Source organism: Trifolium pratense, linkage group LG2, assembly GCF_020283565.1.
Source record: "Trifolium pratense cultivar HEN17-A07 linkage group LG2, ARS_RC_1.1, whole genome shotgun sequence".
Taxonomy (NCBI): Eukaryota; Viridiplantae; Streptophyta; class Magnoliopsida; order Fabales; family Fabaceae; genus Trifolium; species Trifolium pratense.
In genome coordinates this window covers 746,099-758,248 of record NC_060060.1, presented here as the reverse complement: position 1 = coordinate 758,248, position 12,150 = coordinate 746,099, and the positions used below count along the sequence as shown (strand labels likewise).

The following is a 12,150-nucleotide window of genomic DNA, read 5'->3' as shown; positions in this document are numbered from 1 at the left end:
ACATGCGATTCGATCACCGATTTCGAAAATTAATACCGGAAACATTCATATAATCGAACGACGATCAAAAAGGTATAAAGAACGTCGAGTTTCGTTGATTATTGAGGGAGAACGAACCGGGTCGACGAACCGGGTCGTCGTGACCCGTTTCTGCATAAAATGGGTGAGGAAGATGATGAACAGTGACGCGCGTCCACGGCCACTCTCACTGACGGCGCGTGGGGGCGCGTGCGGTGCCAAGGAGACTCCAATTTTTTTTATTATTTTAACATAAAAATAGTAAATAATTTTCTGAGAATTTTGGGACCAGTTTGGTATTTTTCTGAGACCTGACACTATTTTTAGTTAATTAAATGAGGTAAATATGCTTTTATAAATATAAGATATTAATAAAATTTTCCCAAAATTTTATTTAGGGTATTTTGAATTATTTGGAACGGTTGGGGATACCTCACTCTCTTCGGTTTTATATCGTCTTAAAAATTTAAATTTATTTCACAATTTTTATTAAGGGTTAAATATGTTTTTGGAGAACAACTCTTTGAAACCATTCCACAGCAAAAATGGTTTCATATCGTTATACACTGAAACCATTAGTCTAGTTAAATGGTTTCATGGCGTTATACACCGAAACCATTATTATAGTTAAATGGTTTTATATGAGCATTAGTGTCAAGATGTTATACACTGAAACAATTAGTCTTGTTAATTGGTTTCAAGATGTTATACACTGAAACCATTTGTCTAGTTAAATGGTTTGATACTGTTATACACTGAAACCATTATTATAGTTAAATGATTTTATATGAGCATTAGTGCCAAAATGTTTTACATTGAAACCATTAGTCCTTTTAATTGGTTTTCAAGATGTTATACACTGAAACCATTTGTCTAGTTAAATGGTTTCATACTGTTATACACTGAAACCATTATTCTAGTTAAATGGTTTCATAGCGTTATACACTGAAACCATTAGTCTTGTTATTTGGTTTCAAGATGTTATACACTGAAACCATTAGTCTAGTTAAATGGTTTCATAGCGTTATACACTGAAACCATTATTTTAGTTAAATGGTTTCATATGGGCATTAGTGCAAAGATATTATACACTGAATCCATTGTTATTAAGTAAAACATCACATAACCATGCTACATAAAACAAAAAATCATATAAAGCAATTAGGGTTAGTTTAGTTGAAAAAAATTTGGATAGTATGCATGAGATATTGGATTCGATCATTTTTTTATTGTAAAGAAAAATCGATATATATATATATATATATATATATATATATATATATATATATATATATATATATATATATATATATGTGTGTGTGTGTGTGTGTAATTAATGTATGAAATTTTCTTTATATTGTGATTATGATTGATAAAACTTAAAATTAAATTGTATGTTTGACAAGTATGCTTTATATATACATGAACCATTCATTATTATGTTGGGCTTCGAGGGGGTGTATGACGAAAATTAATTAAAAATGGATTTTTATGATATATACTTCAAAGAAACAAAAATTATTATTTAATTAGAAACGGGGGGCGCGCTAGAAATTTGGGGGAGGGGTGCGCTAGAAGTTTGGAGGAGGGAAAAAAATTGGGGGCGCGCTAGAAATCTATGGGAGGAAAAAAAATTGGGGGGCTCACAAGAAATTTAGGAGAAAAAAGACAAAAAACTGGGGGGTGCGCTAAGCAAAAGGGGGGTGTGCAAGTAATGGGGTAGTATATAGGGGGCGCGTGAGTAATGGATTGCCTAATTTTGGGCTTAGACTGACCTTTGATTGACTTTTGGTGTAGGAAGCAAATATGGTGGGTGTAAGAAGCAAGTTTATGCATGATGCATAAGTTTAGGCTTATGCACCATAACCAGACCCGTGCTAAAGAGTGTGATGCTAGCATTATTCTTTGCGAGGAGTGCTAGCAACACACTATTTAACAAACACACTCTAACACACTCTTTTCTATTGGTTAAAATTTATATGGGTCCCATAAAAGTTATACGGGTCCACATTTTTTTATGGGACCTATGTGAATTTCAACCAATAAAAGAGAGTGTGTTGGAGTGTGTTTGTTAAAGAGTGTGTTGCTAGCATTATTCTTTGCACTAATACTTAAACTAATATGTACACGAGAGACTTACAGTTATCAATAATAAACTCTAAACTAATATTTACATTGATATTTGTACGAATATGTATACAAAATGACTTAAAATTATTTATAAAATTTTTATTTTTTATTTTTAGAAAAATTTGGGCTGGGTTGGTGTGGCTATAGCCACACCAAGCCTTGAACAGATCCGCCCCCGCCAAGAGGTGAAGTTAGTTTTTAAAATGGGAGACAATAATTTTGTCAAAAATAAGATAAAATTGGCACACTAAAACTTTTAAAAAAAAGTTTAAGAAAGAATATAAAATATATTTAAGTATTTCTTTTCTCGCAAGGGCAATAGTTAATATGCATAAGCCTTTTCTTATGTATGGTGCATAAGTCATTCACAGCCATCAGATGATTTTACACATGTAATAATCATAACTAAAGAACTTTATATTTTTGCTTGCTCAATTTCGGCCACATTTTACATGCGATTCGATCACCGATTTCGAAAATTAATACCGAAAACATTCATAAAATCGAACGACGATCAAAACGATATAAAGAACGTCGAGTTTCGTTGATTATTGAGGGAGGACGAACCGGGTCAACAAACCGTGTCGTCGTGACCCGTTTCTGCAGAAAATGGGTGAGGAAGATGATGAACAGTGACGTGTGTCCACGCCCACTCTCACTGGCGGCGCGTGGGGGCGCGTGCAGTGCCAAGGAGACTCCAATTTTTATTTTTTTTTTACATAAAAATAGTAAATAATTTCCTGAGAATTTTGGGACCAGTTTGGTATTTTTCTGAGACCTGGAACTATTTTTAGTTAATTAAATGAGGTAAATATGCTTTTATAAATATAAGATATTAATAAAATTTTCCCAAAATTTTATTTAGGATATTTTGAATTATTTGGAACGGTTGGGGATACCTCACTCTCTTCGGTTTTATATCGTCTTAAAAATTTAAATTTATTTCACAATTTTTATTAAGGGTTAAATATGTTTTTGGAGAACAACTCTTTGAAACCATTCCACAGCAAAAATGGTTTCATACCGTTATACACTGAAACCATTAGTCTAGTTAAATGGTTTCATGGCGTTATACACCGAAACCATTATTATAGTTAAATAGTTTTATATGAGCATTAGTGTCAAGATGTTATACACTGAAACCATTAGTCTTGTTAATTGGTTTCAAAATGTTATACACTGAAACAATTTGTCTAGTTAAATGGTTTCATACTGTTATACACTGAAACCATTATTCTAGTTAAATGGTTTCATAGCGTTATACACTGAAACCATTAGTTTTGTTATTTGGTTTCAAGATGTTATACACTGAAATCATTAGTGCCAAGATGTTATACATTGAAACCATTGTTATTAAGTAAAACAGTCACCAAAACACAAGATGTGTTTGTGTAAACAAGGTAACAAACCACTACAAACGTGGTAACAACAAGAAATTACATATAGAAACACTCAAAGAAAATACTATTTATTAAGTTATATTTTTTAAGGCTACAAACATTGACAATCTAATACGCACTTCGGAAATTGAGGAGGGATGCACAAATATTTCGGACAATCTTGATCGTGATCGCAAAGAAGGATTGCTGTGATGTCAAATAAAAATTAAAGAATGTTATTAAACAGAATAAGATAAAGAAGAAAAAAAACTAGAAATGCAGACAAAAGTACTTACAACAGTTTGTTACATAAAAAAATATGGAAAGAAGGATAATCATAGAATAAACAAACTTTGAAGTTGTAGCCATATTTTGTCTTCTTTGAGCTTAAAAAAATGAAATTTGCTTGATCACTTTATAATGTGAAAAAATCCTTTTTTTATTTTTTGACAAAAAAAATTATTGTCTCTTAGATTTATCTATATGAGTTTGTCTCTTTAGTTGATGGAATTAATCACTCGGCCTTTCATTATGAGTTTTAGAAAATGAAAAGGAAAATTTATTGTCTCTTGATGATAAAAATACAACAATAAGTAAAGGAAAATTTGTACAAATAACACAAAGTGTAGGATCCTTTAAACAAAGAATCATGGATGACATGCAAATATGTATGATTTTTAGTAGTATTTTTTATTTAATTTTTTAGAATATTTTATTTGTTTTTATTTATTTTCGTTTAATAGGAATAAATGAAGAGAATTTAAAGAATGAAGTGTAATTGATGCATTTTAAAGTATCTTGAAATATGAGAAAGTGAAAATTTAATGCATTGATGTAATTTATCTGTCATAATTCTTCGGTGTTCATTGTACTCATTGTAAAAATCCATGATCACTTTGTAATTTGATAACAAAACTCTCGTCAATTTTAGTTAAGTTTTATTAACTTTCTTTGTTATTTATTTATTTATTTTATTTATTTTCTGTATACTCACCAGTCACCATGTCACTGCATGTGTGAGTCTATCTCTTCATTTTAGGATTATAGAAAGTAATTCAAAGTTATACTTTCCATAATTCTATTCTTTTATATTTTATTAGTCGATAAAATTTCTAAACAATATCTTATTCAATCTTAGTGAGGTTTACTATGTATCATAGGTTTGCAATTATTCCATCCTTAGACATCAAAGAAGGACCAAGGCAGGGGCGGACCTAGTCATAACTTTTTAGTGTGAAGTCTGTCTTGACATCTTTACCTGTCTATGCTCTTTCTTTTTTCAAGGTTCCCTCAGGTATCATTTCCTCTATTGAATCTCTTTTTATTAAATTTTTTTTTTGGGGGGGGTGTGAGGATTCTAGGAAAATCTCTTGGGTGAGTTGGAAAGACATTTGTTCGCGTAAGGAGTATGGAGGTTTGGGGGTTAGACAGTTGCGTGAGTTTAACCTAGCGTTGCTGGGTAAGTGGTGCTGGAGGATGTTGGTGGATAGAGAGGGTTTGTGGTTTAGAGTTTTGACAGCTCGGTATGGGGTTGAGGATGGTAGACTTTGTGAGGGAGGTCAGCGAGGCTCGGTGTGGTGGAGGGATATAGTGCGTATTAGAGAGGGTGAGGGTGAGTTAGGTGGGACGTGGTTTGGGGAGCATGTGGTGAGGAGGGTAGGGGACGGTTCAGATACTCTTTTTTGGACCGATCCATGGTTGGATGGGATTCCGTTGAGGGAGCGGTTTGGTCGCCTTTTTTCATTGGCTGAGACCAAATCGCGCTCGGTCGCAGAGATGTTTGATTCAGGGTGGGGGCGGGTGGAGAGGCGTGGGTGTGGCGGAGGCGATTGAGGGCGTGGGAGGAGGAGTCGTTGAGGGAGTGTCAGTTGTTACTTCTTGACATTTCTTTGCAGGATCAGACTTTGGACAGGTGGCAGTGGCGCCCAGATCCTGATGCAGGGTATACTGTTGCGGGAGGTTATCAGATTCTGACTCATCAGGTTTATGTTGCCTTACATGATGCGGATAATCTTATTTGGCACCCTCAGGTTCCGTTGAAGGTTTCCATCTTCGCGTGGCGTTTATTACGGGATAGGTTGCCCACGAGAGCCAACCTGGTCACTCGTGGAGTTCTGTCTTCTACCATTGATTCTTGTGTGTTTGGTTGTGGAGTGACTGAGCCGGTCCATCACTTATTTTTATCTTGTAGCATTGCTGGCTCTCTTTGGGACTTAGTCTATGCGTGGGTTGGCATTTCTCCGATGGTTTGCATTACTTTGCGTGATCATTTTGTCCACTTTACAGCTTCGGCAGGGGTATCTCGAGCGCGACGGTCTTTTCTACAGCTTCTTTGGCTAGTTGTGTTTGGGTGATATGGTCAGAGAGAAATCATCGTTTGTTCAAAGGCTCAACAGGCACACCTCATCTTTTGTTGGATAAGATCAAACTTTTCTCATTTAGGTGGTTGAAGTCGACGAGTATTACGTTAGCTTTGAACTACCCTAGCTGGTGGTCTAATCCATTGTTGTGTTTGGGTATTGTATGATTTGATTGTGATTGTATGATTTGATTGTATGATTTGACTCTATTGTAAACTTTTTTAGTCTATCTTAGCACGTCTTGTGCTGAGGAGGCTGTTTGTGTTAATATATTTCATTTTGGCTTCTTCAAAAAAAAAATAAAAATTTCTAGTGTGGCTAAAAAAATTTAGGCACTACGGAATTTTTTTCATCCTGATAATTTAATTAAACAACAAACAATATATGAAATTACCACTAATACAACATATATATCGGAAAAAAAAACAACAAACCAACAAACTAGAAAATATTTATTCAAAAAAAGAAACCAACAAACTATATCTAAAACACCACCAAATTTCTATTCGGAAAAAAAGAAAGGACTAAAATTTATGAATATCTGTTAAATCATACATATCACTTGTTTAATTCAATTAGTTTATAACTTATTAATTTTTATTCCAATTTTACCCGTATTATCTTACTTGAAAAAATTAAATATTAATTATTATTTTTTATGTCATATCATATTTATATGCTAGTTCAATTGCTAATTTTATCCAATACTATGAATTCAATTAGTTGTCCTCTGTTTTTTTGACAAATAAAGTCAAGTTGATTATTATAAAATTAAACTATGTAACTTAAAATAATACTCCATGTATAACGAAAGACTTGAAATATAATCATCAATAATAGACTATGAACTAATATTTGCACTAAGAGGAGTGCTAAAGGGCAATAGTTAATATGCATAAGCCTTTTCTTATGTGTGGTGCATAAGTCATTCACAGCCATCAGATGATTTTACACATGTAATAATCATAACTAAAGAACTTTATATTTTTACTTGCTCAATTTCGGCCACATTTTACATGCGATTCGATCACCGATTTCGAAAATTAATACCGGAAACATTCATATAATCGAACGACGATCAAAAAGGTATAAAGAACGTCGAGTTTCGTTGATTATTGAGGGAGAACGAACCGGGTCGACGAACCGGGTCGTCGTGACCCGTTTCTGCATAAAATGGGTGAGGAAGATGATGAACAGTGACGCGCGTCCACGGCCACTCTCACTGACGGCGCGTGGGGGCGCGTGCGGTGCCAAGGAGACTCCAATTTTTTTTATTATTTTAACATAAAAATAGTAAATAATTTTCTGAGAATTTTGGGACCAGTTTGGTATTTTTCTGAGACCTGACACTATTTTTAGTTAATTAAATGAGGTAAATATGCTTTTATAAATATAAGATATTAATAAAATTTTCCCAAAATTTTATTTAGGGTATTTTGAATTATTTGGAACGGTTGGGGATACCTCACTCTCTTCGGTTTTATATCGTCTTAAAAATTTAAATTTATTTCACAATTTTTATTAAGGGTTAAATATGTTTTTGGAGAACAACTCTTTGAAACCATTCCACAGCAAAAATGGTTTCATATCGTTATACACTGAAACCATTAGTCTAGTTAAATGGTTTCATGGCGTTATACACCGAAACCATTATTATAGTTAAATGGTTTTATATGAGCATTAGTGTCAAGATGTTATACACTGAAACAATTAGTCTTGTTAATTGGTTTCAAGATGTTATACACTGAAACCATTTGTCTAGTTAAATGGTTTGATACTGTTATACACTGAAACCATTATTATAGTTAAATGATTTTATATGAGCATTAGTGCCAAAATGTTTTACATTGAAACCATTAGTCCTTTTAATTGGTTTTCAAGATGTTATACACTGAAACCATTTGTCTAGTTAAATGGTTTCATACTGTTATACACTGAAACCATTATTCTAGTTAAATGGTTTCATAGCGTTATACACTGAAACCATTAGTCTTGTTATTTGGTTTCAAGATGTTATACACTGAAACCATTAGTCTAGTTAAATGGTTTCATAGCGTTATACACTGAAACCATTATTTTAGTTAAATGGTTTCATATGGGCATTAGTGCAAAGATATTATACACTGAAACCATTGTTATTAAGTAAAACATCACATAACCATGCTACATAAAACAAAAAATCATATAAAGCAATTAGGGTTAGTTTAGTTGAAAAAAATTTGGATAGTATGCATGAGATATTGGATTCGATCATTTTTTTATTGTAAAGAAAAATCGATATATATATATATATATATATATATATATATATATATATATATATATATATATATATATATATATATATATATATATATATATATATATGTGTGTGTGTGTGTGTGTGTGTAATTAATGTATGAAATTTTCTTTATATTGTGATTATGATTGATAAAACTTAAAATTAAATTGTATGTTTGACAAGTATGTTTTATATATACATGAACCATTCATTATTATGTTGGGCTTCGAGGGGGTGTATGACGAAAATTAATTAAAAATGGATTTTTATGATATATACTTCAAAGAAACAAAAATTATTATTTAATTAGAAACGGGGGGCGCGCTAGAAATTTGGGGGAGGGGTGCGCTAGAAGTTTGGAGGAGGGAAAAAAATTGGGGGCGCGCTAGAAATCTATGGGAGGAAAAAAAATTGGGGGGCTCACAAGAAATTTAGGAGAAAAAAGAAAAAAAAAATGGGGGGTGCGCTAAGCAAAAGGGGGTGTGCAAGTAATGGGGTAGTATATAGGGGGCGCGTGAGTAATGGATTGCCTAATTTTGGGCTTAGACTGACCTTTGATTGACTTTTGGTGTAGGAAGCAAATATGGTGGGTGTAAGAAGCAAGTTTATGCATGATGCATAAGTTTAGGCTTATGCACCATAACCAGACTCGTGCTAAAGAGTGTGATGCTAACATTATTCTTTGCGAGGAGTGCTAGCAACACACTATTTAACAAACACACTCTAACACACTCTTTTCTATTGGTTAAAATTTATATGGGTCCCATAAAAGTTATACGGGTCCACATTTTTTTATGGGACCTATGTGAATTTCAACCAATAAAAGAGAGTGTGTTGGAGTGTGTTTGTTAAAGAGTGTGTTGCTAGCATTATTCTTTGCACTAATACTTAAACTAATATGTACACGAGAGACTTACAGTTATCAATAATAAACTCTAAACTAATATTTACATTGATATTTGTACGAATATGTATACAAAATGACTTAAAATTATTTATAAAATTTTTATTTTTTATTTTTAGAAAAATTTGGGCTGGGTTGGTGTGGCTATAGCCACACCAAGCCTTGAACAGATCCGCCCCCGCCAAGAGGTGAAGTTAGTTTTTAAAATGGGAGACAATAATTTTGTCAAAAATAAGATAAAATTGGCACACTAAAACTTTTAAAAAAAAGTTTAAGAAAGAATATAAAATATATTTAAGTATTTCTTTTCTCGCAAGGGCAATAGTTAATATGCATAAGCCTTTTCTTATGTATGGTGCATAAGTCATTCACAGCCATCAGATGATTTTACACATGTAATAATCATAACTAAAGAACTTTATATTTTTGCTTGCTCAATTTCGGCCACATTTTACATGCGATTCGATCACCGATTTCGAAAATTAATACCGAAAACATTCATAAAATCGAACGACGATCAAAACGATATAAAGAACGTCGAGTTTCGTTGATTATTGAGGGAGAACGAACCGGGTCAACAAACCGTGTCGTCGTGACCCGTTTCTGCAGAAAATGGGTGAGGAAGATGATGAACAGTGACGTGCGTCCACGCCCACTCTCACTGGCGGCGCGTGGGGGCGCGTGCAGTGCCAAGGAGACTCCAATTTTTATTTTTTTTTTACATAAAAATAGTAAATAATTTCCTGAGAATTTTGGGACCAGTTTGGTATTTTTCTGAGACCTGGAACTATTTTTAGTTAATTAAATGAGGTAAATATGCTTTTATAAATATAAGATATTAATAAAATTTTCCCAAAATTTTATTTAGGATATTTTGAATTATTTGGAACGGTTGGGGATACCTCACTCTCTTCGGTTTTATATCGTCTTAAAAATTTAAATTTATTTCACAATTTTTATTAAGGGTTAAATATGTTTTTGGAGAACAACTCTTTGAAACCATTCCACAGCAAAAATGGTTTCATACCGTTATACACTGAAACCATTAGTCTAGTTAAATGGTTTCATGGCGTTATACACCGAAACCATTATTATAGTTAAATAGTTTTATATGAGCATTAGTGTCAAGATGTTATACACTGAAACCATTAGTCTTGTTAATTGGTTTCAAAATGTTATACACTGAAACAATTTGTCTAGTTAAATGGTTTCATACTGTTATACACTGAAACCATTATTCTAGTTAAATGGTTTCATAGCGTTATACACTGAAACCATTAGTCTTGTTATTTGGTTTCAAGATGTTATACACTGAAATCATTAGTGCCAAGATGTTATACATTGAAACCATTGTTATTAAGTAAAACAGTCACCAAAACACAAGATGTGTTTGTGTAAACAAGGTAACAAACCACTACAAACGTGGTAACAACAAGAAATTACATATAGAAACACTCAAAGAAAATACTATTTATTAAGTTATATTTTTTAAGGCTACAAACATTGACAATCTAATACGCACTTCGGAAATTGAGGAGGGATGCACAAATATTTCGGACAATCTTGATCGTGATCGCAAAGAAGGATTGCTGTGATGTCAAATAAAAATTAAAGAATGTTATTAAACAGAATAAGATAAAGAAGAAAAAAAACTAGAAATGCAGACAAAAGTACTTACAACAGTTTGTTACATAAAAAAATATGCAAAGAAGGATAATCATAGAATAAACAAACTTTGAAGTTGTAGCCATATTTTGTCTTCTTTGAGCTTAAAAAAATGAAATTTGCTTGATCACTTTATAATGTGAAAAAATCCTTTTTTTATTTTTTGACAAAAAAAATTATTGTCTCTTAGATTTATCTATATGAGTTTGTCTCTTTAGTTGATGGAATTAATCACTCGGCCTTTCATTATGAGTTTTAGAAAATGAAAAGGAAAATTTATTGTCTCTTGATGATAAAAATACAACAATAAGTAAAGGAAAATTTGTACAAATAACACAAAGTGTAGGATCCTTTAAACAAAGAATCATGGATGACATGCAAATATGTATGATTTTTAGTAGTATTTTTTATTTAATTTTTTAGAATATTTTATTTGTTTTTATTTATTTTCGTTTAATAGGAATAAATGAAGAGAATTTAAAGAATGAAGTGTAATTGATGCATTTTAAAGTATCTTGAAATATGAGAAAGTGAAAATTTAATGCATTGATGTAATTTATCTGTCATAATTCATCGGTGTTCATTGTGCTCATTGTAAAAATCCACAATCACTTTGTAATTTGATAACAAAACTCTCGTCAATTTTAGTTAAGTTTTATTAACTTTCTTTGTTATTTATTTTTTGATTTTATTTATTTTCTGCATACTCACCAGTCACCATGTCACTACATGTGTGAGTCTATCTCTTCATTTTAGGATTATAGAAAGTAATTCAAAGTTATACTTTCCATAATTCTATTCTTTTATATTTTATTAGTCGATAAAATTTCTAAACAATATCTTATTCAATCTTAGTGAGGTTTACTATGTATCATAGGTTTGCAATTATTTCATCCTTAGACATCAAAGAAGGACCAAGAGGTGAAGTTAGTTTTTAAAATGGGAGACAATAATTTTGTCAAAAATAAGATAAAATTGGCACACTAAAACTTTTTTTAAAAAAAAAGTTTAAGAAAGAATATAAAATATATTTAAGTATTTATTTTCTCGCTAGTAGTCTAACAACTCGACTTTACATACAAATTTAAGTGTGAAGAACTAAAAAATATAGGTTTAGAACGTAGATATTTTTTTATTCTAGAATATTTGTTTTTTTTTTTTAAGATAGTTTTGTGGCTAGAAATTTCACTTTTATGGTGGTGACAATTAGAATTGAATATTTGAAAATCCAAATTGGAATAATAGCTAAAAATCTTAGTCATTGGGTGACACTTGATGGCACATTAAGGTTAGTGATCAAGCTATTTGTTGTCGCGGATGGCTGGAAACAATTTAACTGGAGGCGTGTAATCACTGAACTAAGGAATTATCCGCAAATATTGCGCAACTCCCCCAGAATACAACCGGTTCTTC

General features: G+C 32.1%; 1 protein-coding gene and 2 long non-coding RNA genes across 3 annotated transcripts; 1 reads left to right on the top strand and 2 right to left on the bottom strand.

Annotated features, from left to right (window-relative positions):
* Window positions 1–3,589: 3,589 nt before the first annotated feature.
* LOC123909108 lies at window positions 3,590–4,810 on the bottom strand. Its single transcript, XR_006809819.1, has 2 exons — window positions 3,824–4,810; window positions 3,590–3,734 (listed from the first exon to the last, which is right to left on the bottom strand). It is a non-coding gene; the product is annotated as an uncharacterized LOC123909108 (long non-coding RNA).
* Window positions 4,811–5,003: 193 nt separating this feature from the next.
* LOC123908948 lies at window positions 5,004–5,881 on the top strand. Its single transcript, XM_045959698.1, has 2 exons — window positions 5,004–5,327; window positions 5,423–5,881. The coding sequence occupies exons 1-2, from the start codon at window positions 5,004–5,006 to the stop codon at window positions 5,879–5,881; spliced, it is 783 nt and encodes a 260-aa protein (XP_045815654.1).
* A 4,525-nt stretch (window positions 5,882–10,406) lies between these two features.
* On the bottom strand, window positions 10,407–11,658 carry LOC123910010. Its single transcript, XR_006810111.1, has 2 exons — window positions 10,751–11,658; window positions 10,407–10,661 (listed from the first exon to the last, which is right to left on the bottom strand). It is a non-coding gene; the product is annotated as an uncharacterized LOC123910010 (long non-coding RNA).
* Between the last annotated feature and the right edge of the window lie 492 nt (window positions 11,659–12,150).

What these genes read in the sequence shown, in the direction of transcription:
- LOC123908948 (XM_045959698.1), top strand. Translation starts at nt 5,004, where the DNA reads ATGTTGGTGGATAGAGAGGGTTTGTGGTTTAGAGTTTTGACAGCTCGG. An exon ending in TTGATTCAGGGTGGGGGCGG is followed by an intron (nt 5,328 to 5,422) that starts GTGGAGAGGCGT and finishes ATTTCTTTGCAG; the next exon opens with GATCAGACTTTGGACAGGTG.